The 22,397-nt window shown below is 43.4% G+C and overlaps 1 protein-coding gene across 6 annotated transcripts in view; it reads right to left on the reverse strand.

Moving 5' to 3' along the window:
* Positions 1-22,397, reverse strand: part of dock7 (dedicator of cytokinesis 7) — a 77,865-nt gene that overhangs the window by 11,121 nt on the left and 44,347 nt on the right. For 3 of the 6 annotated variants that reach the window (XM_080735441.1, XM_080735440.1, XM_080735444.1), the window contains exons 19-38: positions 22,217-22,303; positions 18,720-18,951; positions 17,637-17,801; positions 16,180-16,349; positions 11,459-11,548; positions 9,510-9,605; positions 9,175-9,315; positions 8,977-9,090; positions 7,724-7,891; positions 7,467-7,606; positions 6,939-7,108; positions 6,089-6,267; positions 5,680-5,862; positions 4,877-5,015; positions 4,164-4,260; positions 3,228-3,245; positions 2,268-2,339; positions 1,795-1,891; positions 979-1,113; positions 374-526 (exon numbers count right to left, since the gene is read on the reverse strand). In XM_080735441.1, the coding sequence (XP_080591567.1) occupies positions 374-526; positions 979-1,113; positions 1,795-1,891; positions 2,268-2,339; positions 3,228-3,245; positions 4,164-4,260; positions 4,877-5,015; positions 5,680-5,862; positions 6,089-6,267; positions 6,939-7,108; positions 7,467-7,606; positions 7,724-7,891; positions 8,977-9,090; positions 9,175-9,315; positions 9,510-9,605; positions 11,459-11,548; positions 16,180-16,349; positions 17,637-17,801; positions 18,720-18,951; positions 22,217-22,303 (2,646 nt within the window). Of the gene's footprint in view, positions 1-373; positions 527-978; positions 1,114-1,794; positions 1,892-1,920; positions 2,015-2,267; positions 2,340-3,227; positions 3,246-4,163; positions 4,261-4,876; positions 5,016-5,679; positions 5,863-6,088; positions 6,268-6,938; positions 7,109-7,466; positions 7,607-7,723; positions 7,892-8,976; positions 9,091-9,174; positions 9,316-9,509; positions 9,606-11,458; positions 11,549-16,179; positions 16,350-17,636; positions 17,802-18,719; positions 18,952-22,216; positions 22,304-22,397 lie in introns of those variants that run through there. The other 3 variants (XM_080735442.1, XM_080735443.1, XM_080735445.1) reach the window with 3 other exon arrangements.

Below are 22,397 nucleotides of genomic sequence, written 5' to 3' on the forward strand. Positions count from 1 at the left end.
CACACACACACACACACACACACACACACACACACACACACACACACACACACACACACACACACACACACACACACACACACACACACACACACACACACACAAAAAGGAGAGCGTGTGTGAAAAGAGTGACAAGTAGGTGGGTTCCTTTTTAAAGTTGTGAACAAGGCCAGGGCTGTCACAAATATTACATAATCGTCTAATCACAATTATTTGAGCTAATCGCAATTATTTTGCATAATCGTCAATATCGTTTCCATGTTGAGAAATGTTAATATAGTTTCAACCACAATAGTGGAAATAGCAGATCTACAAGCTCACAATGTGAGTAAATGTCATAATGGTGACAGCCCTAAACAAGGCTTGCACTCACATTGCCGATCTCAAAGTTCTGCCTCATGAGGAGGTAGAGGGAGGCGCTGGCGTGCGCTCTGATGGTCCCGATGCTGCTGCTGCAGTTCCTCAGCAGACGCAGACACAGGTCAGCACACTGCTCCGTCTCCTCCTCAAACAGCAGCTCAGGGAACTGGACACACAACATACTTATATATTATACAGAACTGGACACACAACATACATGTTATATATTATACAGAACTGGACACACACACCAACACACACCAATAAAACACTGAAACATATACTGTATATTGTCACCATATGTCCAAAACATTTACTTTGCAGGATTGAAATTCACGGCGCGCTTCGAGCTTGTGGATTATTATTATTTGTATAACATAACCGTCTTTCCATGAAAAATTCTGTTCCGTAGAAAAGATAAATGCCAAATATATGGATGGATTAATAGTATTTCTCTCACTCACACGCACGCACGCACGCACACACCCCAACATGACTATTTGCAGTCAAAATGCATTACAATGCATAGATTAATGCTGGCTGGAACTCATCTTTCACAGTTTGTGAAAGAGAATGAATGTGTTTGGCAGCACAGCAGTGAGTGCCGTGTGGTCTGACCTTAGACACCAGGGCCCTCTGTGTAGCGAAGCAGTGCTGCAGGTAGAGGGCGCTCTGGTTGCAGGCCATGCTGTGGAGGAGCACCTTCAGCACACCTCCCAGGATGCTCTCCTTGGACTCCGTCACCGATACGGTCTGGACACGGACACACACGGACGGACACACACACACACACACACACACACACACACACACACACACACACACAGTTAGAAGGCATGATCATGGACAAACACGCATAAGAGAGTTCCCACCTGCCATGTACCCATTTGCACTATGTATCCTTGAGAATAAGACATAACAGGGTTCCCACACATTTTTACCAATTGATTTCCAAAACTTTTCCAGAATATTTAACCCAATTTCCAGGACTATATAACAATAATTCAGCTCAATAACAAGTCGCTTACTCCTATGCGCAATGCCCAAAGACAGGTAGTGTATGCCAGTGGTTCTCAACCTTTTCAGGCTATGACCCCCGAAATAATCATGTTTTAACTGGGGACCCGGCACCCTGACGAGCACTAAGAGTTGAAGAATTTTTAAGAACACGTTTCTATTGTGAAAATAGCAGTATTAGAGGTAATCAGAGGTATTAACAAAATCAATAACCAAAGACAATGCATAGCTATTTTTTCCAGGACCTTCCAGGACCCTTGATCAATTCCAAAACTTTTCCAGTACTGGAAAAATATTTTTCTAATTTCAAAATATTTCCAGGAATTTCATGACCGTGGGAACCCTGATAAGACTCAGAATCTGTGTGTGTGTGTGTGTGTGTGTGTGTGTGTGTGTGTGTGTGTGTGTGCTGTATACCTGTACAATTATTTCTAAAGTGTCGAGGATGATGAGGTTGGCCTCTGTTGCCAGGTTCCCATCAATAAGTGCTTCATGCTCCAACTCTGCTCTGGTCCTGACAAACAAACAGGAGTGTCAGATTTTCCCTCTGTCCCTATCAGTGACTGTTTATCCTTGAATGTCACAATGGCCTTTAGAACCAGCACATCCAAGCCATTGCTCACGGGCAGGAGCATCTCTGTGAGCAATGAATAAAATAAAAAGAAAGAAATGCTAATATGAGTGAGTTTTAGTACCACTGCTGTCACATAAAAACCTCAGTTTATTTCCATTTATAAACAGGAGGTTTATGTACTCTTTTATTTACAGTACCAAGTCATATTTCAGATATTTTTTCTCCATTCCTGAGAGACCTACTGTACTGGTGATGTGAGATTTTCATTGGGCAGCAATTGTTTTTTTTGTCACTGTTCATGTGGAGTTTTACACACCTAACCTCCTGGGCTCGGGCCTTGTTGGGTAGCAAGATGCTCTCTCTTAGCCTGCAGGGCTCAGTCCTCAACCTTTTCAAAACGGTCCAAAACAAGCCACAGCAATAATGATGCACATTCCATAGCTACAGATGGCAGCTAATCCCAAACCCATCACTTTCCCTTAACAGGCGGTTAAGAAGCAGAGTGCGCAAGGGGTTAACGACACTCAGCTTTAGGGTTAAAGGAGGCACTAATGGAGGATGTCACTTTTGCAAAAGTGCATTTGGACAAAGCGACCACTTCCTTGCTATGGTTTACACACCGGGGCCAACCATTTTAGACCTAAAATCGTTTTTTACGGTCTTAAAATGGTTAAATTCTAAGGTATGGCATACCAGGGAGTGGCTGGTAAATAATATGCATCAGACTGTCTTACCGAGGAAACACATGAGCATTGATCTATGATAAACAGCTTCCACCGACTATACTATGCCCTTCCTCAGCTACAGAAGCACACCAAACGCCCCAGAATGAGAAGCACACTGGTTAAAAAGCACAACAGACCCACTGCAACCAGAGAAGCCCTGAGAGAAGCACTGTTACCACCAGGGGGGGGGGGGAAGGGAGGGTCACAACCAGGCCCGGGGATTCTCTAATGGTGCAGTCAGGTGCATGTGGGAAATTCGGGAGGTCAAACAGGGAAGAAATGAAACCGTCTCCGTGAACACTTCCAAGTTGCTAAAGCACTCACACTGGCTCTCGAGTCGGGAGCTTGATGCCCTAGTTCCCAGAAACGTTTGGAGCCAGCGTGAACGGTTTTGTGCGTGGGGAAGTATGTTGTTGACAATCTTTGATTCATTTCATGCTTGTTGTGACGATTTCCCGACTTCCCGCATGCAAGTGAACGCACCATAAACTGGGGGCATAAAGCAGGAGGGAACTGAATGCAGCACACTGCAGACGTGGATCATACAATACCTGACTGATCTGTGGCTCCTATGTGCACACACAGCAACATGAGAGAACACATGGGAGGAGTGAGTCAACACAAACAGGCCCGATTGACAAAGGAACAAAAATAGACTCCCTTTTAAACCTGTATAACCTTTTGCGAAACAGCGAGAAAAGGGGGCAATATTTTACCTCTTAAATGAATAAATTCGAGTTTTGTGGCAGAACAACATTTTAGTACTGTATGTTTCATTGTAAAACCAGCTTAAAAAGGAGGAAGTATTATAATAAAGTGATGAATGGACACAATATCTACAGTGCAAGAGATAGAATGATATTGCTGGATGAATGTTATTGTATTTTAGTGCATTGTTTCATATGAGGAGTTTACAATGAGAGCATGGGTGTCCACTGATACAGATCAAGTCAATAGCTGCTTCTTTTCACCGGACAGTGAGGAGTTTCACCATGAGGACGTATATGTATGGAGGAACACACTATTATTCATAGTATCTGTCAGAGGCATTATGTTATAAAAAAAACTAGAGAGTGGCAAAACGATTTACCACTTAAGCCCCGATTTCAAAATCTACAAGCTCACAACGCATCACAATGCGATGAGCTTGTAGATCGTCAATTTATCTTTCTTTTTTGCCTGTAATGACATAATATGACAAATGACAAAATAGGGAAGGCAGTTTTAAAGTGATGAATGTATGGTTGCAGATAGAAACGAGTGTCTAAAATCACATTGATCAGTCAGAATCAGAGGTGGAGTTAATATGATTAAAAGACCTGATTTTCTTCCAATTGAATGCAAAAGCTGGAGGTGGCAATTACCACCCCCTAGGGTCCCCAGGAACTCTGCCCCTGTGCCACCCGGGCCGACCCCGACCATGTCAGGTTCAAATCAAAATACATCAAGATTAAACTCTCCTCAGTGGCTGGTCTGTTTTAACATACTTGTCCATCTTTTCACTGTTCTGTCTCCAGTGGGTCATGTCCTTCCTCCAGCGCAGGTTCTCCTGACTGCCAAACGCACTGCCAGAAGGACTCCTCTCTGCAGGATGGAGACCAGGTTTACTTTCAACGCTTGTGTTTTCATGTACATAATCTGAATTCATGCATACTGTGTGTGCACGACGTGTAAGAATGCACTAATATACTGAGAGTGAATTGTGTTCTAGGTCTGAGTTTATGTTTGTCTGTGTTTGCAATGTATTGTACACCCCTGTATGTGTGCACGTACACATGTACATCTGACTGGTAGTACGGGCATGTATATGCACCGTGCATGTTTGTGTGTGCTTGGTCTTCATGTACAGTATGTGCGAGCGTGCATGAGTGTGTGCACTGTGCATACTTATATTTAAACCCAAAAAACGAGTGCACATTTTTGTATAGATAGAAAGGGAAACTTGTTTTTTGGTCCCCGAGGAAGGGGACATAGCTTATGTATTATGCACAACAAAGTATAAATTAAGGCTTAAAGTACAACATCACCCATTTTCAACCTTCATACAAACTTCATATAATTGGTCCTCACTAATGGTCATTATAAGATGGCACCATTTCTACAGATCACTTCTGTCAAATTGTTCTGTGACTCAGAGGAGGGCTGTGGACAGTTCCTCAGAGGAGGACTGTGGACAGTTCTGTGCACTGGTGTCTCTCACCCAGTTGTCCTCCTCTGCTGCGTCGGACCATCTCCTGCCTCGCCCCGATGCTTCCGAGGATGGCCTCCTCCAGCTTGGCCTTCATGTCCTTGGACTTCTTGAAAGTCAGACTGTTCATGCGTTCAAACGCCTTCTTCCCCTGCATGGTGAACACAACATGGGCCTTTGTTTCCACGAGGCGACAGAGGATGAACGGACGAACAGAGAACACAGCAGCAGGCCGAGTTAATATCACAGCACAGCACACAGCAAGGCAAGGCAAAGAAAAGCAGGTTAGTTACACGGTAAAATCCTGTCTGTTCATTTAGCTCCAAATGGATCTGTACAGTCTCACAGTTACAAATGGCTTAAGGGTTCCTTTGGTTCCATTTGTACACACTTAGTTTTTATTACTTTCTGAGGATTTTGCTGTGTAGCACGGAAACGTGCAAAACAGAGCAGAGAGAACCTACAGCAAAAGCAGCAAAAGGAGAACCCAATTCATAGCAGCAAAAGGAACATAAAATTTAAGCAAACATGCAGCGTGGCATAGAAGAGATTGTGATATATAAAAGGGAGAGATTATTGTAGGCTCTAATTGGAAATGGAAATATTGGAGATAAACGGGTATGGTGTAGGAGATATCTCAACAAATCACTTCACCAACACTCATCAAACAACTGAATATGAATTGTATGTAATGTAAATATTGTATGGTTGATTTCTGGACTGTGCTACTGCAACAGATCTTTAACTGTGAAGTCTACTGATGAATTTCCTCAAAAGACAATTGAACCCCCCACCCAAAAGGCTGTCGATGTTACCTTGTACTCAAAGCACGAAACACACAGGTAGAGGAGATCGAGCAGGCGGTTCAGCTGGGACACGGACAGGTCTGTGAACCACTTTTGCAGGACCAGTTCATCAGCGTTCTTCAGCACCCACAGTAGGCAGATCAACAGGCTGCGACTAGACTCTGCTGAGAAGGTACCATGTTGGCGACTTGCCTGGGGAGGAGGGAAGGACAGACAGACGCAGTCAACAGCAGAGAAGGAAGAGGAATAATAGGAGGAATGGGGGAGAGAAAGTGGTGGCAGGGTTAGAGAAAGATGGGGGAGAGAGAGAGAGAAAGACAGAAGAGGTCTGATAAGCTTTGATACAGCGTACGATTTGCCCTGCATCTCATGTTCTTGTCTCCCTGCGGCCTCTTCCCTCTACAGCCCAAACAGTTACCTGTGGGTTGAGAACGAAGCTGCTCGGTCGGGACATCGGGGGGACGGTGGAGGTGCCGGCTATCGCCATGGCGACGGTCTGGCTGATCATGCTGTTGGGGTCCCCTTCTGACTCCTCCCCGTTGCCCCCAGCAGCTGACCCCTGCGGACCACCAGGCCGACCCCACTGGTTATGAGACTCTGTTGGCAGGAGCAATTGTTCAATTTTAGTTGATTTCTATTTGCCTGCGCATCGTGTCATGCTCCAAAAACAGCTAATCTACAAGCTCGCAATGTGACACATTGTGAGATCTGACATTTTCGGTGCGCAACTCCGATGGGCAACCAAGTATAAATCAAGCTTAAGGGAGGCCTGGGTAAGACAAATGTACTAAACTCGTAGGTTAAAGGAGACAAAGAGAAAAGTTATGAATTTGACTGAGGCCATTTCAGGTCAGTAGAACATTATGTCACAGAGCAACGGCCTTGGCAGGTCACATGATAACCTTTTGGTTCCCAAAGGACAAGCTACAGTATGTACAGAAGGACCAGTACAGTTGCAATTATTTACATAGCTCAAGGTATTTTGCATTGTTGCATCATCATGTTTCAATCCACCTCAATAAGAACCTACTGAAACTATAATAATGAAACTACTGATTTATTTATTTATAATCTACAGGTACAAACTATAACTGCATGTATATTGTCTCTGTCGAGTGGAAACCCATTATGTCCAAAACTGTTTCAAGCTTGCAGATCTGTTACTTTTGATGCTTTTGTGCGATGCTGTAGTATGATCACGTAGGACATTAATTCACGAAAAAAACACAAAAAGTACAAATATGGAGATAAGCTGTAGCTGACCCCACCTGAGAAGTCATGGAGCTGTGGCAGAGATTCCATGACGATGCCAATGAGTGGCAGGTAGAGCGTGGCAACCCGGGCCTTGACCTCGGGGTCAGCGTAACGCGGGTCCGAGTCATGACTGGACAGAAGGTTATGGACCACACTCACTACCTTCTTATGCAACCCAAACATCCTATAACACAGAGCAAGGATGACAAGGAGATATGCAGAGAAAGAATTAGCCAAGTCACTCAATACATAGACACTCAGAAATGCACACATATCTGATCAATATACTGGTCCCTCATTGGCCCTGTGCATGACAACCAGTTCTAATGGAACAGGGTTCTGGACACACTCACACCCCTACATTCACAAAAACAGTCTTATAGTACATGGACAGAACAATGTCTGTTGACTCCGCTCTGTCCTTACAAGGTGAAAACCTTAAGATATCCCTAAATGTCCCAGAATCTACATTACCTCGGTTCTACATTCTAACAACTCTAAGCTGGCCTGTAAGTAAGTACACACAGTCAAAGTATACCAACCCGTCATTTTCTGGGTCCAGTATTACAGCCAACTCAGCCAGTACCAGGCCAGCCAGGAAGTGTTGTTCTCTGAAGGGGACAGATAGCTCAAACATGTTGGCTATCTTCTGGTCCTGGACGTGAGTGGAGAACCCAGAACTCTGTATGTGGAGTATGGAGAGAAATGAAGACAATATACATGTGATTTGTTTATACATGCAAACTTTTAGTTGACACATCGTTTGACTTTGCATGTGTCTTCTTTGTGTCCGTCTGACCTGTGAAGTAGCTGAGGAGACAGAGGGAGAGGGCGAGGCAGGTGGTGTGAGCAGACTGCAGGGCAGGTTTAGAGTGACGTAGTGCTCATGGCTGCAGACAATCCTCAGGAAGTCCAGCCTCAAAGACTCCAGTGTTGGGTTCTGCAGAGCGTAAAGCTTTGTGGACACCTGGAGAATGAGATGAGCAGAAACAGAGAGGATTACATTAGGCATGGCCACCCACCCACACACACACACACACACACACACACACACACACACACACACACACACACACACACACACACACACACACACACACACACACACACACACACACACACACACACACACACACACACACACACACACACACACACACACACACACACACACACACACCAAGTCATATAAACTTATATTATATACTTTATTGTGTCAAAAACATGTAACATTCACTGCATTTTCATTAATATCATACATGTTATGTCCCTTTTTTTGAGCGGTGGTCACAACGCTCCTATACGTGGCCGTGTGTGTGGGTATGTCTGTCTGCGTGTCTGTCTGTCTGTCTGTCTGTCTGTCTGTCTGTAGCCTGCAGTAACCTTTTCTGACCACACATGTTAAGGGAGGGGCGCTGTTGTTCAGGCCAGGCCAGACCAGGCACACACACGCACACACACACAGGGGGGAAGGGGGGGGAGGGGGGGGGGGGGGGGGGAAACCACCGCTCAGTTCACACTGGTGTGATTTTTTAAGACATTTTGACACATTTTTTTTTTTTTATAAAAAAAGAAAAAGAAAGGAAATTAGTCTGTGTAAAAACTAAATGAGAATTTGAAGGAGAAAAAAAAGGATTTGGTAGTTTTCCCGTTTTCATCTCCGCCAGACCGAATGAGATTATGTGTGCATGCGCGTCGGTCCACAGCTATTCAATAGCTGAATATCTTTTAAATCGGTCAAAGGCAACCATGTTATTTATTTTAAGACAAAAGGGATCCACGTATTTCCATATTCAGTCAACAGGTTGTATGGTAGTGGGTATTGCACTGGGTACTCTGACATCGGGTGAATGTGAACAGGTACAAGAAGTCCAACAGGTATTCCATAAACGGGAGTAGTTTGTAGGTTACTGCATCAGACAGTGTTAAGTGTTTAAGTAGTATTATTGGGGTGTGCCTCATGGCGGAGATTCGTACTCCATTGTGCGCATCTTTCTGGTCCGTTATGGTCTATAAAGGCTAGAAAAGTTTAAAATGTGTGTAATTTCCCACCTGTTTCCAGTATGTCCGGATAAGAGTGAAGACAAAGCCTCTGTCCATGACTGACAGCAAGTCATTGAGAAAGAAAGCCAGACTAGTGTTGAGCCTCTCCACCAATTCTAGATCCTGTTCAGACCAAAAACACAAGATTAGGAATCAAGTCACATTTTTTAATATGGGACAGATTAGCTGGATTGTGCCATTAGTTACCTTCTGGAAGCGAGAGACGATGTCCCCAGCGATAGTGCTGACCAGGGCAGTGATGTCGTCCATGAAACGCTCGGGGAAACGGTTCTTCCTTGGAGACTCCAGTCGCTCGGTAAAGTACAGGTGGTGGATGATGCTTTTCACCTAAGGTCAGGGAGTTGAACACTTCATTTGAGTGGACATGTGGTCCAATTCAAAAACAAATACTGGAAATAGGTGGGGGTGATTGAAGTCAAACCCGGACATAACCATAACTTGTTTATACACAGCACATATTGTAACCATTTGCATTTTGTTCAGAAATGTGACGTGTACGCTGCAGTAGTCTTGTTTCATACCATGAGTTCAAAGAAGAACCAGGCCTGCTGGAGAGCACCCTCCCTGACACTGCCACTGCTCACCACCCACTGGAGAGCCAACTCCTCGTGGAAGAGCTGGTGGAGATGGAGGGAGGCAGGAAGGCAAAGAGAAAGAATGTGAGGCACTGTGTTAAAAGTAGAACCGTCTACTTCATCCAGTGGATCTTCATTATATTTACAAAAAAAGCTACTGTATTTATTTTAGGGGTTTCAAATGTGTTACCTTTACATGACATAAAGTACTATTATGCTGCGTTTCCACCAGTCCCTGCACCGCACCACCTGCTTGTGCCATCATTTCCATATACAAGGACTCGGGCCAAAGTGGGCTCAGTGTATGTATATTTTGCACTCAATTTGCTGTGATTTGTTTACATTTGTTGTTAATAAACAGTTTCATTACAGTAACCTCCATTTGGTTCAATTTTTACAGTCTGGGTTTACAGACCTAGTCCATTTTGTATAGCTGGAGTACTGCCTGCACAGATGCTTTGCATTGGTGTACAGGACAATTGGCCACTTACATTACATAAGACGCAACGCATCTCCACCTATGTACTTACATTACAAAGGAGCTGGCTAAAAGACTAGACCAGGATTTCTCAGCCCCTACGAGGGCTCAACTTGAGTCAAAATAAACTAAACTACTTCGCTAATCGCTACTCACCTAACTCAAGGTAGCTTTGCGTTGTTGAAAGTCTATTCTCCACAGTGGGAAACCTCTCAGCACCCCACCCACTCTGTAAATACATTATTTTTGTCATGAAATAAAACACACCCACCTCGAGCCACCCAGGGGCCACCGCAGACACAACCCGGAAATAAGCGGCGGTCGAGTTGGATCGAGTTAGACACGTTTTATTTCGTGACAAAAATAATGTTTTTACAGAGTGGGTGGGGTGCTGAGAGGTTTCCCACCGCGGAGAATAGACTTTCAACAACGCAAAACTATCTTTGGTTAAGTGAGTAGCAAAGTAGTTTAGTTTATTTTAACTGAAGTTGAGCCCCCGTAGGGGTACAGAAATCCTGGTCTAGTCTTTTAGTCTGCCGCCTGTCAGAGCGTCAGTGCAGCTGACGCTCTGGACCAGAGCTATGCACAGCCATAAGGTGCGGTGTGGTGCTAGGCTGCAATATGGAAAAGCAGCATAGACATAGAGTAATACTATCATAAGCAGAGTTCTATGGTTTCATGATTAAACTAACTTGATTACGACTACATGTCAAATTAGAAACACCTCTCTGTGAACTGTGTAACATTAACCTAGAAGAAAGGTGTCAAACCCAAAGGAATTCCATCAAACCCCAATTATCAACAATGCTAATCAATTAATCATAACTAACATATTACGGTAGTTATCTATCTATCTTGATCTATTCAATCTATGAAAAAAAGAAAAAAAGAAAAATACAATCCAGTAGTGCTCCTGTGTTTCGCAAAACTGAAAAGGGTGTCTTGGTTAAAGAAAAAGTGAGATTTCACAAAGAAAACATCATCCATAAGGAGTTAAAGTTAGTGATACAAACTTAAATCATACACACAAGATTCACATTTATGTGCAACACTCATATCACTTTAAAGACATGATGAAAATGCACTTGTCTCTCTCGGCTAATAAAGATTATATAGAATATATTAACCCCTACAGTGAAACACAGTCATACATCATTAATCTGGTGAAGCAAGAGTGCATTTTTCTTCATTCCTTTGAAGTTTTATGAACTGAAACATTGCACCCGACACCAGGTATGCATTCTCATCATAGCCCACTCGTATACATTCAGAACAAGAGGCAGAACAGAGACATTCGGCATCCGACAAGACTCGACAGAGGCACACATCCACAGACAAAACAAGGGAGGAGGCTTGAACAAGATGGGGAGTCAAGGTCAAGAGGTTGGCTCTTCCCCCCTGTGCAAATTGGCTCTACCTTTTTGGTGGGCAACCGTCCTGTTAAAGTTTGCAAGAAACTGGCGCTCTCGGTGTGCGAAGACATGCGATTGCCACAGCGCTCCATGGCCTATGGATGGGATGAATGGAACCATGACAAACAAGGTTAGTGGAGGAGCAACAGGAGAGTGGGGTTGCACCTCCTTCTCCTCTGAATGCAAGGACATGTGTCTGCTGGGACAAACATACTAGACATACACACAAACAGACGCGCACACACACACACACACAGGCATATGCACTCACACAACAAACTTGCGATTCGTACATGTTGATCACACATGAACACAGAACTATTAGACAGGACAGGGGCACAGCTTAAACTTGATTTATACTTCATCGTACAACAAGCTCACAAGACGTCACGACTCACGACACGTTGTGAGCTTCAAGACTGTCTATTTTTGGCAATTGACACCATTGTACGACGTTGTATAAATTAAGGATTCCTGATAGAGTGAAACCCATAATGTATACAGCTTCACTAATGAGTCCAGTAAAATTAAAACATGATTAGCCATGCAAAGTGTGCCATAAATGTCTGCACAGGGCCTGCAGAGATCAAATCTGGGATGTTTGCGTTTACCTGATGGCATCCATTCACTGTCATTCTGCATCCTGCTTATTAACGAATTGTTTAATTAAAATAGGAATACAAAATGACAGAAGTAAAAGGAGTGCTAATGAGGAGGGCCATGTCACTGGGTAGTGGGTAGTTTACAAATGCTCTACCCATGAGAAAAGGCAAACTATGTACATCTGCTTTCAATGCAGGTCAGGAGCATTTATTTTAACATCAAATTAAAAACTCAGCTGCAGAAGAAAGCTGTTTTTATATAATGTTTACCTGCATTGAAAATGTATTAATATTATTAAACTGTGGACAATCGTAGTGAATGTTATTCTAAGTCATGGACTGATCATGACTTAGACATGACAACGTAAAATCAACCTAAAATGACAAAAGACGTCACGTCATGAATATGGACAATTAAAGACCATGGATACACACACGCACACACACACACACACACACACACACACACACACACGCACGCACGCACGCACGCACGCACGCACGCACACACGCACGCCTCAGAGTCCTGTGGTTAGTGAGTTCTATGGCTAGATCCAAACATCATGCTCCAGCCACTGTGAGTTCTATGGTTAGTCGGAGGTCATGCAGGGATGAGAGTGGAGAGTATGGGGTTAAGAGAGGCACATAATGCTGTATGTAATCTATACAGTATATGTTGGTAGAAGAAGGAAAGAGAAGAGCTGAAATAAAAGCTAATGCTTCAGCCTCTCCACTGCCAGTAGAAGACTAGATGTAACACTATGCTGTTCTCCCCACTACTCCAATAATGCTCTTGATAATGGCTTCAGTTATGGGCTTCACTACTTTAACCCATTAACCTTAGAAGGATTTAGAAGACATTTATAGAATCGGGTAAAAAATATTCAAAGAATTTCAAAGATTTTCAAGATTTTTCAAAAATAGCAGATCTACAAGCTCGCAGCGCGGCAGCTTGTATACAAATTTGTTTGTGTCACACTTGTGTCACACTTCTCTATTACTTGATTAATCAAAAGAATAATAACTAAGAAAATAATTGATAGTTGCATCCCTAGTTGGGGTACACTAAACAAGATGGGACAAAGGGATGATAGGCGAAACACTAAAGATGTCATTTGAAGGTTGATGGAGACGGCTGTGACTCCCATGTGAGGGGTGTGGAATCATGGGAGGGGGGTGGAGGTGTTGTGGGTAAGGGTTTCACTGAACTGTGATATTTTCAAGTTATAGTCTTGTTCATTTTTGCTTTTGCAGTGCACCAGGCACCACTTTGAGGCAAGGTGTTTTATAAGACGTTACCTAGTTATTGTTCCTTTCTTAATTCTTTCACATGTTTCAGTGTTTGTCATTTTATCATCTCCAATGCTTTGCTGCTGTGATATTTGTAGTATAAATTAAGTGAACCTTTACCATTTTGAAGAAACAGCTTATTTACTAGGTATATGTAGGAATACCGGTATGCAAATTGTTAAGTTAGTAGCTTTTGACAAGTACAAATGATGTCAGTAAGTGAGACATATATATTTTTTTTTAAACATGCCCTAATGCCTTAAATGATCTGAAATATACAATTCCATGTCCTTCTTTGTTCCACTGACCAAATTCATATGGCATCCATTTTGCATATTTCTTCCACCCTGAGTCACTGTGTAAAAGCCCAAGTAATGATGTAACGGTGCGTTTACACATGCACTGAGCAGCATGTTTTTTTTTACACCCCCCATTCATTTTCTAAGGAGCAGGCAGAATTGCAGTGCAATGGAACTTCAGTTTGCAAGCAGCGCGGAGCAGGTGGGTGAAGCGTGAAGAGGCATAAAAAAATGACGGTCTTGCTCAACTATAAGAAGCTTCTTTAGCAACCAATCACTACGTAGAAACTGTTTGCACACTGTGTGACATTCCACAACAGTTCAGATGGACAGTTTAACGGACTGCTGAATACAGTCACAAAAATTGATAACAACGTTTTAACCTAGAAGTTGAGCAAAATTGAGCAACTACATGGTCTATATCTTGAAGTTCATAGAATTTTCCGAGCTGTCAAAAATGGATAGCGAGTCTCTGTGTACATCCTGCCTGCCTCTCGATATTTATTAATAGGTCTGCATTTGAGAGAATACAAACATTATAAACCTACAGCATGAATAAACAAAACCCTGATAAGCCGACTGTAACCTCTATATTTTATATATGTAATATAATTAGATGGTGTTTGGTATATTAATCATGGAGTTCAGAAGTTAAATTCAGACCTATTAATAGCCTATGTAACCGTCGGTTAGGGAGTTGAGATCCAGCGATCCAGACAGGTCAAGGAAGCAGCCATGCCCAGCAGCAGTGCTTAGAGGCAGGCAGGAGGAACACAAGAGGCTTGATGTCTGTCTATTACAATTTACACAATCTGGATGGATTTCACACCTAAAACTGCTAGCTTAAACACTTTGTGGTTAAAATTCAGTACTTTTCATATCCATACAGTAGTGTATTTGTGTCAGATAGATTTCTGTCAATCTCAAGTGCAACACACCCACTAAGTGCATCTGCGACATACCCGCTCCATGCCCACAGAGTCATGCGTTTGAGCTATGCAAGCACGACGCTCAATGCATTTGTAAACACACCGTAACTGTTAAATGGTCGCCATACGAATATGGTCCGTTAAGGTGACTGGCATAGTGCAATAACCAAAAATGTGCAGACCAAAAGTGTAAAGCATCACAGCATGTGAACAGTGAGCAGGGTGAGTCATTACTGTAGTGGGACTGGAGGGGAGGACGGGGCGTTTGTTAAACCACCTGCATGGTTTCTGGAGCCGACCCAGGGCTGGATCCCCAAGGGGCGCTCTTACAGCCCATGGTGTGCACCCACGAGTTGGAGCGGTCTAGGCCCTAGCGGTGCCGGGGGTCAAAGGGCACAGGACAGGCAGGAGGCAAGGGAACACGCGAGCAGCACAGGGGGAAGGAGGCAAGGAACAGTTAAAGGTTAAGTAGGACTGCTGGAAGACACCAAGGGGCCCAAACAAGAGGTTAGCCATCAGTTATTAAAAAGGTCACACAGGGCGACAGTTGATTGTCAGGCAAGGCAAGCCAAAAAGTAACACTCCATCAGGGACAAGAGAAGACGGCTTTAGTCGAGTAGCGGAAAAGGCAACAATCGTCAAACAAGGGGCAGCATCCATCACAGTTACAGTACATGTTAACGAGGGCACAATATGACTCGCTCATCACTACTCAAATACCTTTGGGGTCACAGGGGGAAAAGATGCTCAAAGTGGCAAACAATCTAATAAGCAAAATATATAACAAATTAAACTTAAACTAAAATAACAGGACAAAACGTAGGAGATAGATGGATATGACGTGGCCAGTAAGAATAATAGCATATCCTGTTTTGCAGATGAAGTGTTGCCTTAATCATGTGATCGTGTGTGTGTGTGTGTGTGTGTGTGTGTGTGTGTGTGTGTGTGTGTGTGTGTGTGTGTGCGCGTGCGTGCGTGCACGCGCACGTGTGTGTATGTGCGCACACGCGCGCGTGTGTGCGCGTGTGTGCCCAGGTATACATGTGTCATGTTGCTGTTACAGGGGTTAGAGAGATAAGATGTCCTAGCTGATGTTTGCCTGTGGGCTATATGGTTTTACATGTCACGTAGTTGACTGTGGACATTCAGGTCTCTGCAAGTCATCCTTTTTGTCCACAATCCACAGGTCCTCAGTTAGTTTATCAGGTATCTGTTCAAAAGTGAAATATATACTGTATACAAGTCTGATTTCTATCAATGGAAATTCAACTGGCCTGCTAGACATTAGTGTTTTTCAGTCTGGGTTACCATTACATTGTCTTCTGGCACTAACAACATTAACATAGCAGCATATCTCTTTTATTCAAGACAGTGCTTGTGTTGACGTCCTGCCACAAGTATAACTGTACCCCAAAAGTATTCAGAGACAAACAACTCAAAATGCTATTATGCGGTATTAAACCACATGAACATTTTCGGTAAGAGATTTGCTATAGAGGGAGGAAAAAGGAGGTAGCCTAGTATAGACTCCTGAGGGACCACAGTCACAGTCAAGCAAGTATAGTGTATTGGGTTTAAGTGGTAAACAGACATTGGAGCGACTTACCTTGCTGCCAATGATGGAGCGGACCTCATCGTCAGGGGAGGTGGGTGTGCCCGAGATGTCCGGGTTACTGTTGCTAAGACTACGGGAGCGGTTGAGGTTGAGGCTGGCGGGTCTGACAGCAGAACGAGCCATGGTAGCATAGTGGACTGAACCCCCCAGACCTCCAGGGCCTGCACAACAAGCACAGAGCAAAGGCTTTCATTTACAATTTACACGTGGAAATGTATCTAAACCCATTGAGATAAAATATGTACTATTTACACTGTATATATTAGACTTGAATGTCATTGTTTTTAATTTGTGCTCTCTGCGTTTGAAAATGAATATTATTATGAATATTTGTCAGGCAAAATAAACTGGGAAAAGACTAATGTGAATCGGGTTCTGTATCCTGATGCACAGAGAATTGTATTGGAAAGTTTCAAAATAGGTAAGCTACTGTACATCATAACAATCAGATGGAACACTGTAAGCCTCTTTCCCACATAGAATAGAATTGCTGGATAAAAAAAAATACCCAAAGGCAGTGGATAGTCATTCACACATTGGCCTCCTTCATGAAGACGTTCTGTATATGGTCTGTTCCCACATTAGATAACTGTTACGGATACAGTACATAATGCTCCAGTGAGAGGTATTTTTTTAAAGATGTTTTTGGCCCTTTTCTGCCAATATTGATAGAAAATGACAGGAAATAGGGAAACAGATGGGGGGTTGACACGCAGCACTAGTGATCGGGATCGGGACTCGCCAGCCGTCTGGGCACCTAGGCTGCTAATCGAGTCCCGAGTCACACTGTGAGAGGTGTCTCATGCCTTATTTAGACTTGGCTGCACACTGTCGCGCTACAACGCATTTTGAGGGTGTAGAAGAGCTATTCTCTGTGATTAACACCAGTCTGCAACTACTGATAAGTATAACTTTAAAGCATGTGCAACTAGAAAACAAGATTGCCAAAAACTATTCTCCCTGGGAAGCAGTTAGTAGATTTATTTTTTAATTGAGTCAACTTTAAAAGCAGAATATATCACTGTCATTGACAAAATGGTGAGTGTCTGCTGATGGCATCCTGTCTGTGTAATCCTAGGAAATACCATGGTGTGCACTAACTAAGAAAATAAGACCAAGAATCAAGAGAAAAGACCAAGAAAAAAGAGAAAAGATAACTCGGCAAGGAGTGATGTACCTGCTGAGGTCAAGGTGGTGTCTGTGGGGCAGGCAGGCAAGCAGTGGATGGTGGATGTAGAGGGACAAAATGCAAAAGAGAAACGGCAAAAGAAAGGAAAGAAATAATAAAAGATGGTAGATAAATGTTTTGACGTTAAGACGCCTGGTGAAGATGAGCTGTGGGTCGACATTGGAAGGGGATAAGATGCCATGCACACAGCGGCAGAAAAGGACATGCAGAATGAATGAGAATCTAAATCTGAGGAGGTAAAAGGTATGAGAATGTCTACCTGGTGAGGGCGAGTTGGGGTCGGTGTTGGGCAGGCGGAAGACATAATGGATGTAGGACGAGAGAAGGCTGTTGCGGCCGTGCATGTCTTGGCTGGTGTCCAGGTATTTGTGGAGACGGTTCACTATGGACGCCATCACTTCGAAGGATGCCTGTCCAAGATTTACTGCACGCACACGCACACGCACACACACACACACACACACACACACACACACACACACACACACACACGGTCAAATGTGATAATATAGAAAGCAGCTTTGAACTGTGTCAAGAAATCTCATGTTTTTTTTTTTTTTACAGTAAAACCCTTCTGTGTCTTGTGTAGTGTGTCCTTTTAGCACAAATGTCTGACTGTAAGCCAGGACTGCTGGCCTCGTGGTGCGGGCACTCAGGCCCGAACCGGTAGGCAACTAAGGCTCTAATGTAGCCTGACAGCGCATTGCGGGTTTGAGGCCAGTTCCTGACAGTCTTTGCTGCTCTGTCTCTCCCCATCTCTCTCTCCCTGTTTCCTGTCCATCTCTTATAAACTATAAATAAAGGCAAAAAAGCCCAAAAAAGAACCTTCTAAAAATGTCTGACTCTAACCGTGCTGCTAATATTTCTGTCTAATAAAGTATACAATCAATCTATCTATCAATACCCTGAAAGGTACCAACAAACGCCCCAGTAAATGGTACTACTACTTGGCAATGTGTGTTTAAAAGGCCTCCCAGTGTTCATGTTCAGTTAAGGTCATATAAGGAAATTGTGTCAGCACTGTACTGTGAATGCTGTGAAAACGAATACATGGTTTGAACTATGGAATTTGTATTGTTTCACCTCAACCTCACTAAGTCAGCACAGTGTACAGCGCGTGTACACTGTAATGAGAACATCCTGTGAACTATGGATTTTTTGGTATACCGTAGTTCAAACTTTACGCAGGTTATTAGCGTTCAAACAGTGGTCTCGTGCCACTCTACAATCTCAGCATGAACCCACAGAGTGGCTCAGGAGGTAGAGAGGCTTCCCATTTAGATCCCTGGCTCCTCCTAGCCGAGTGTCAAAACAGCAAAACAAATCTGACACAGTAACACACCTATCTGCCCGGCAATGACCGGCGGGCGCACCACCAGCACCACCAACTTGTCCAACAGAAGATGGAGAAATCGAACCACCGGCTCTAGTTGGCAGGAGTTGAGCGCTGCGATGCTGGACTTGAGTTCGGCCTCCAGGTTGTTCTCCATGATGCGCATGTCTCCTATCCTGACCGGGAACATGTGCTCGTCCAGCGCATGCACCAGTGCAAAGAACTTATCCAGGTACTGGTCCTGCACGCAGGGGAGGGGGAAAGAGTGGAGGAGAAAGAGAGTGTGATTAGGTATAAAACAGAGCAAGGACAAGGTTGAGAAAGGGGTAGGGAACGAGAAAGAGTGGAGCAGCAAAACCACAAAGAGGAGATAATTGGAACGGTGGGGGGGGTGTTGAAGGGAAAAAAGGCGAGAAAAACACGGATGGAACGATGACAAATAACGTAGAGAGGAGAGAAAAGCGACTCTGTCAAAGTGAAAGGGGAGTTGCTAAACAAGAGTAAGCTAGGATTTCGTGTTCTATAGCTGTGAACCAACACTGGGATGTACTCCGGTTCTCACCTCACCTGCAGAGAGAGAAGAGTTTAAGTTGGTGCAAGAACATGGGAGAACCCAGCGAGTCTAATCTAGCCTTGAGCAGTGATTTATGAGCACATTAGCCCCAGTTAGGCTCCCGGGGACCACAGTCGACCCCTCCACACCACGGCCCGACAAAGAGATGGAGTAGACCTCAGTAAATTATTAGTGAGGCGAGGTTCAGACGCTAATGAACTGGCACCATAGAGGAACGACTGCCGACAAACGAGTGAAAATGTCTGAGCTCCAGACTCCTGGGGATTTTGTTTATTCACTTGAATTTAAAGTTCACGAAATTCCTTGTGTGTGAAGCTTCTGGAAACCATTCAACGGCCATCCATCTTGTGTGTGGCTTTTTCCCCCCCGGTTATTGATAACTAAGAAGGTGACCTTTTGGAGGTAAGTGCATTTGTTGCCACAGCAGATCTATACTCTGTAAAAGGAATTCAGTTACTTGTTTCTAAAAACATTATACATGTTAGATAGTAATGGCTGAAAACATGTAAACATTTTGGAAGCTATGATTTACTGAATTGGGGAGTTTAACCACTTTAACCATATGATTTTCTGGGCGGTGCAGAAATCAGACGTGATGACGCAGTATGGATTACTGCAATAGCTCTGCCCCTCATAATACTAATACCTCTATAATACACAGACTGAAACTTTCATATTGACTGTAATATTTGTTTATATAGTAGACTGTCACCCGAGCTTCGTCTTACTACAGTGTTGTGTGACAAAGTTGCATGCAATAGCAGATCTATAAGTTATTTTCACTACTTTTTAAATATTGTGTGAACATTAATCATGGCAATTATTCGATTTATTAAATACTATTGAAAAAAGCTAATACTGTATATCAACAAAGTAGCCAGGTAGCAAATAGCCACCTGGCACCAAATACCCACCTGGAGTCTGACACCATTTTGCGTATTAAAGGCCTTTGTTCAAATAAACGCCCAGGTTGGTTTAAACACCTAGTCTATTATTTGCAGGGGGGCTATTATTTGAGTTCCTTCAGCCTAATTTGGGTCCACCCAGGCTATTATTTGCAGTTTATTCAGCCTAATTGGAACTGTAACCAAATAATGGCCTGGTGCAGGCCGGTGCAAAAATAAATAAAAGCCTGTTGCAAATAGCCTCCTGGTTATTTTAAACACCTGGGTCCAAATCGATTTTGCGTATTAAATGGCAAGGCTACTATTCGGTGATATACGGTCATTTTAAACTTTTTGGGGATCTTTCTAAATAATATATACTTTTATGTAGGTAATGAAGAAAAGGGGATGTTTACTCGCGACTAGTTGCAATCCATAAGAATTGGTCCGCAACCCACAAATCATGTTCCGACCCACTGTTTGGGAAACAGTGGTATAGAGCCCTGGTGGACTGCAGTCCACTAAGTATATATAGGGTTTAATTGGCTAAGGTAAATGGTAAGGTAGATTTAATGACCTGTGTGTGAATGGTTGAGATAGTTATATATATAGGGTTTAATTAGCTAAGGCAAATGGTAAGATAGACAATCAATCAAACTTTATTAAAGGAGTAGTTCACCCCCAAAATGCCTGAACTCAATTCTCCATGGCGTGAGTAATCAAAAGAAAAAAAGTCATTTTGGGATGAGCACCCTGAACAGTTTTTAATTTGCTTCATTCAATATTTTGATATTTGATGTCAATGTTACCAGGCCCTCCTCCTGCAGGACGCCTCTCCATACACACCCATTCTAACTTCAAACCCCATTTTAATCATAATAAACTCATCAAGGACTGATAGCATTTACATCAAATATCTAAATATTGAATCAAGCAAATTAAAAACTGTCCAGGGTGTTCATAAAAGCCTGATTAAACGATAAAATGACCAAAAGTTTTTTTGAAAGTGAAATATCCCTTTAACTAATTTCCTGCGATCCCCGTCGAAACCGGAGATTTCCCGCTGTACCACTCTGCGATGCCCGTAGATCCCGGAAATGTAATTAGCTTTAATCATTATGAAACAATTAAAAGTATGGTCGCTGTATATAGCCGCTTCGAAGATTTTAGGCCCACCTCCTAACTGTATCCGGTCGTATTTCCTGTTTAGTAGACCGGATCTAGGTTTCCATATCCGGAGAGCCAATCATAGCTCCGGGCCCATAAGTTTCCATGTAAACAAGGAAGCATCCTGCTCAGTCATATAATCGTCTTTTTTCACGCGTTTTTTGGAGCGGTGAAAGCGCTCCCAATAGACAGGTATGTCCGTGGGTATGTCCCTGGGTGGCTGGGTGGCTGGCTGGCTGGCCGTGTCCGTAGCCTGGCAATACCTTGAGTGGCCACACACAACACACTAGTTAAAGGAGGGGCGCTGTTTTGTGCAGGCCAGGCACACTCACCACTCACTCACACAGACACACACACACACACGCACGCACGCACGCACGCACGCGCACGCACGCACGCACGCACGCACGCTCAGATTCACCGCTCCACTTCGAACCGAGGTTTGATTTTTTTTTATTTGATAGCTGTTTGATTCTTGTGCCCGCCTGGCATATGATCCGCGCACATATCGTCTGCTAAGTGCGCGAACGTGTCCACGTGTTACCATAGCGCACAGCTGGCTGTTTCCAATGTTTTCTTATTTAAATACTGGCGGATACAGCAGGATACTGCCTGGCAACGGATTTGTCTATTCCAATGGATTTCTTTTTTATTCGAAAGCTGTCATCTTGTCTACCGGTCTACTACATGAGTCGCGCACAGATCATGCACTATGCGTGCCCACGTTAAAAAGTAAGGACAATTTGGCAGGAAAACAGTTCAGCCTATGTTTAAAATAGCATCATATGAGTTAAGAACACTTAGCAACATACAAATAACAAATACAAAGAAAAACGAAGGCGGATAGGATAGTCCACATAAAATCATAAGTGTCGAATTACCTGTGTGTGGATAGTTGAGACAGTCACCACTTCCACATTGAACACTCCTCTGTGGTTGTCCACCCATTTCATTCCTGGAAGAGGAACCTGGAGAAGGAAAGTACGTGTCAGTGAACAAGTGGTGCTTACTCAATAGCATTTTATCACTATATTTATTTTCTATTGCACTATTACCAATTAT

This window comes from Nannobrachium achirus (genome assembly GCF_963921795.1).
Source record: "Nannobrachium achirus genome assembly, chromosome: 1".
In the NCBI taxonomy this organism is placed as follows: Eukaryota; Metazoa; Chordata; class Actinopteri; order Myctophiformes; family Myctophidae; genus Nannobrachium; species Nannobrachium achirus.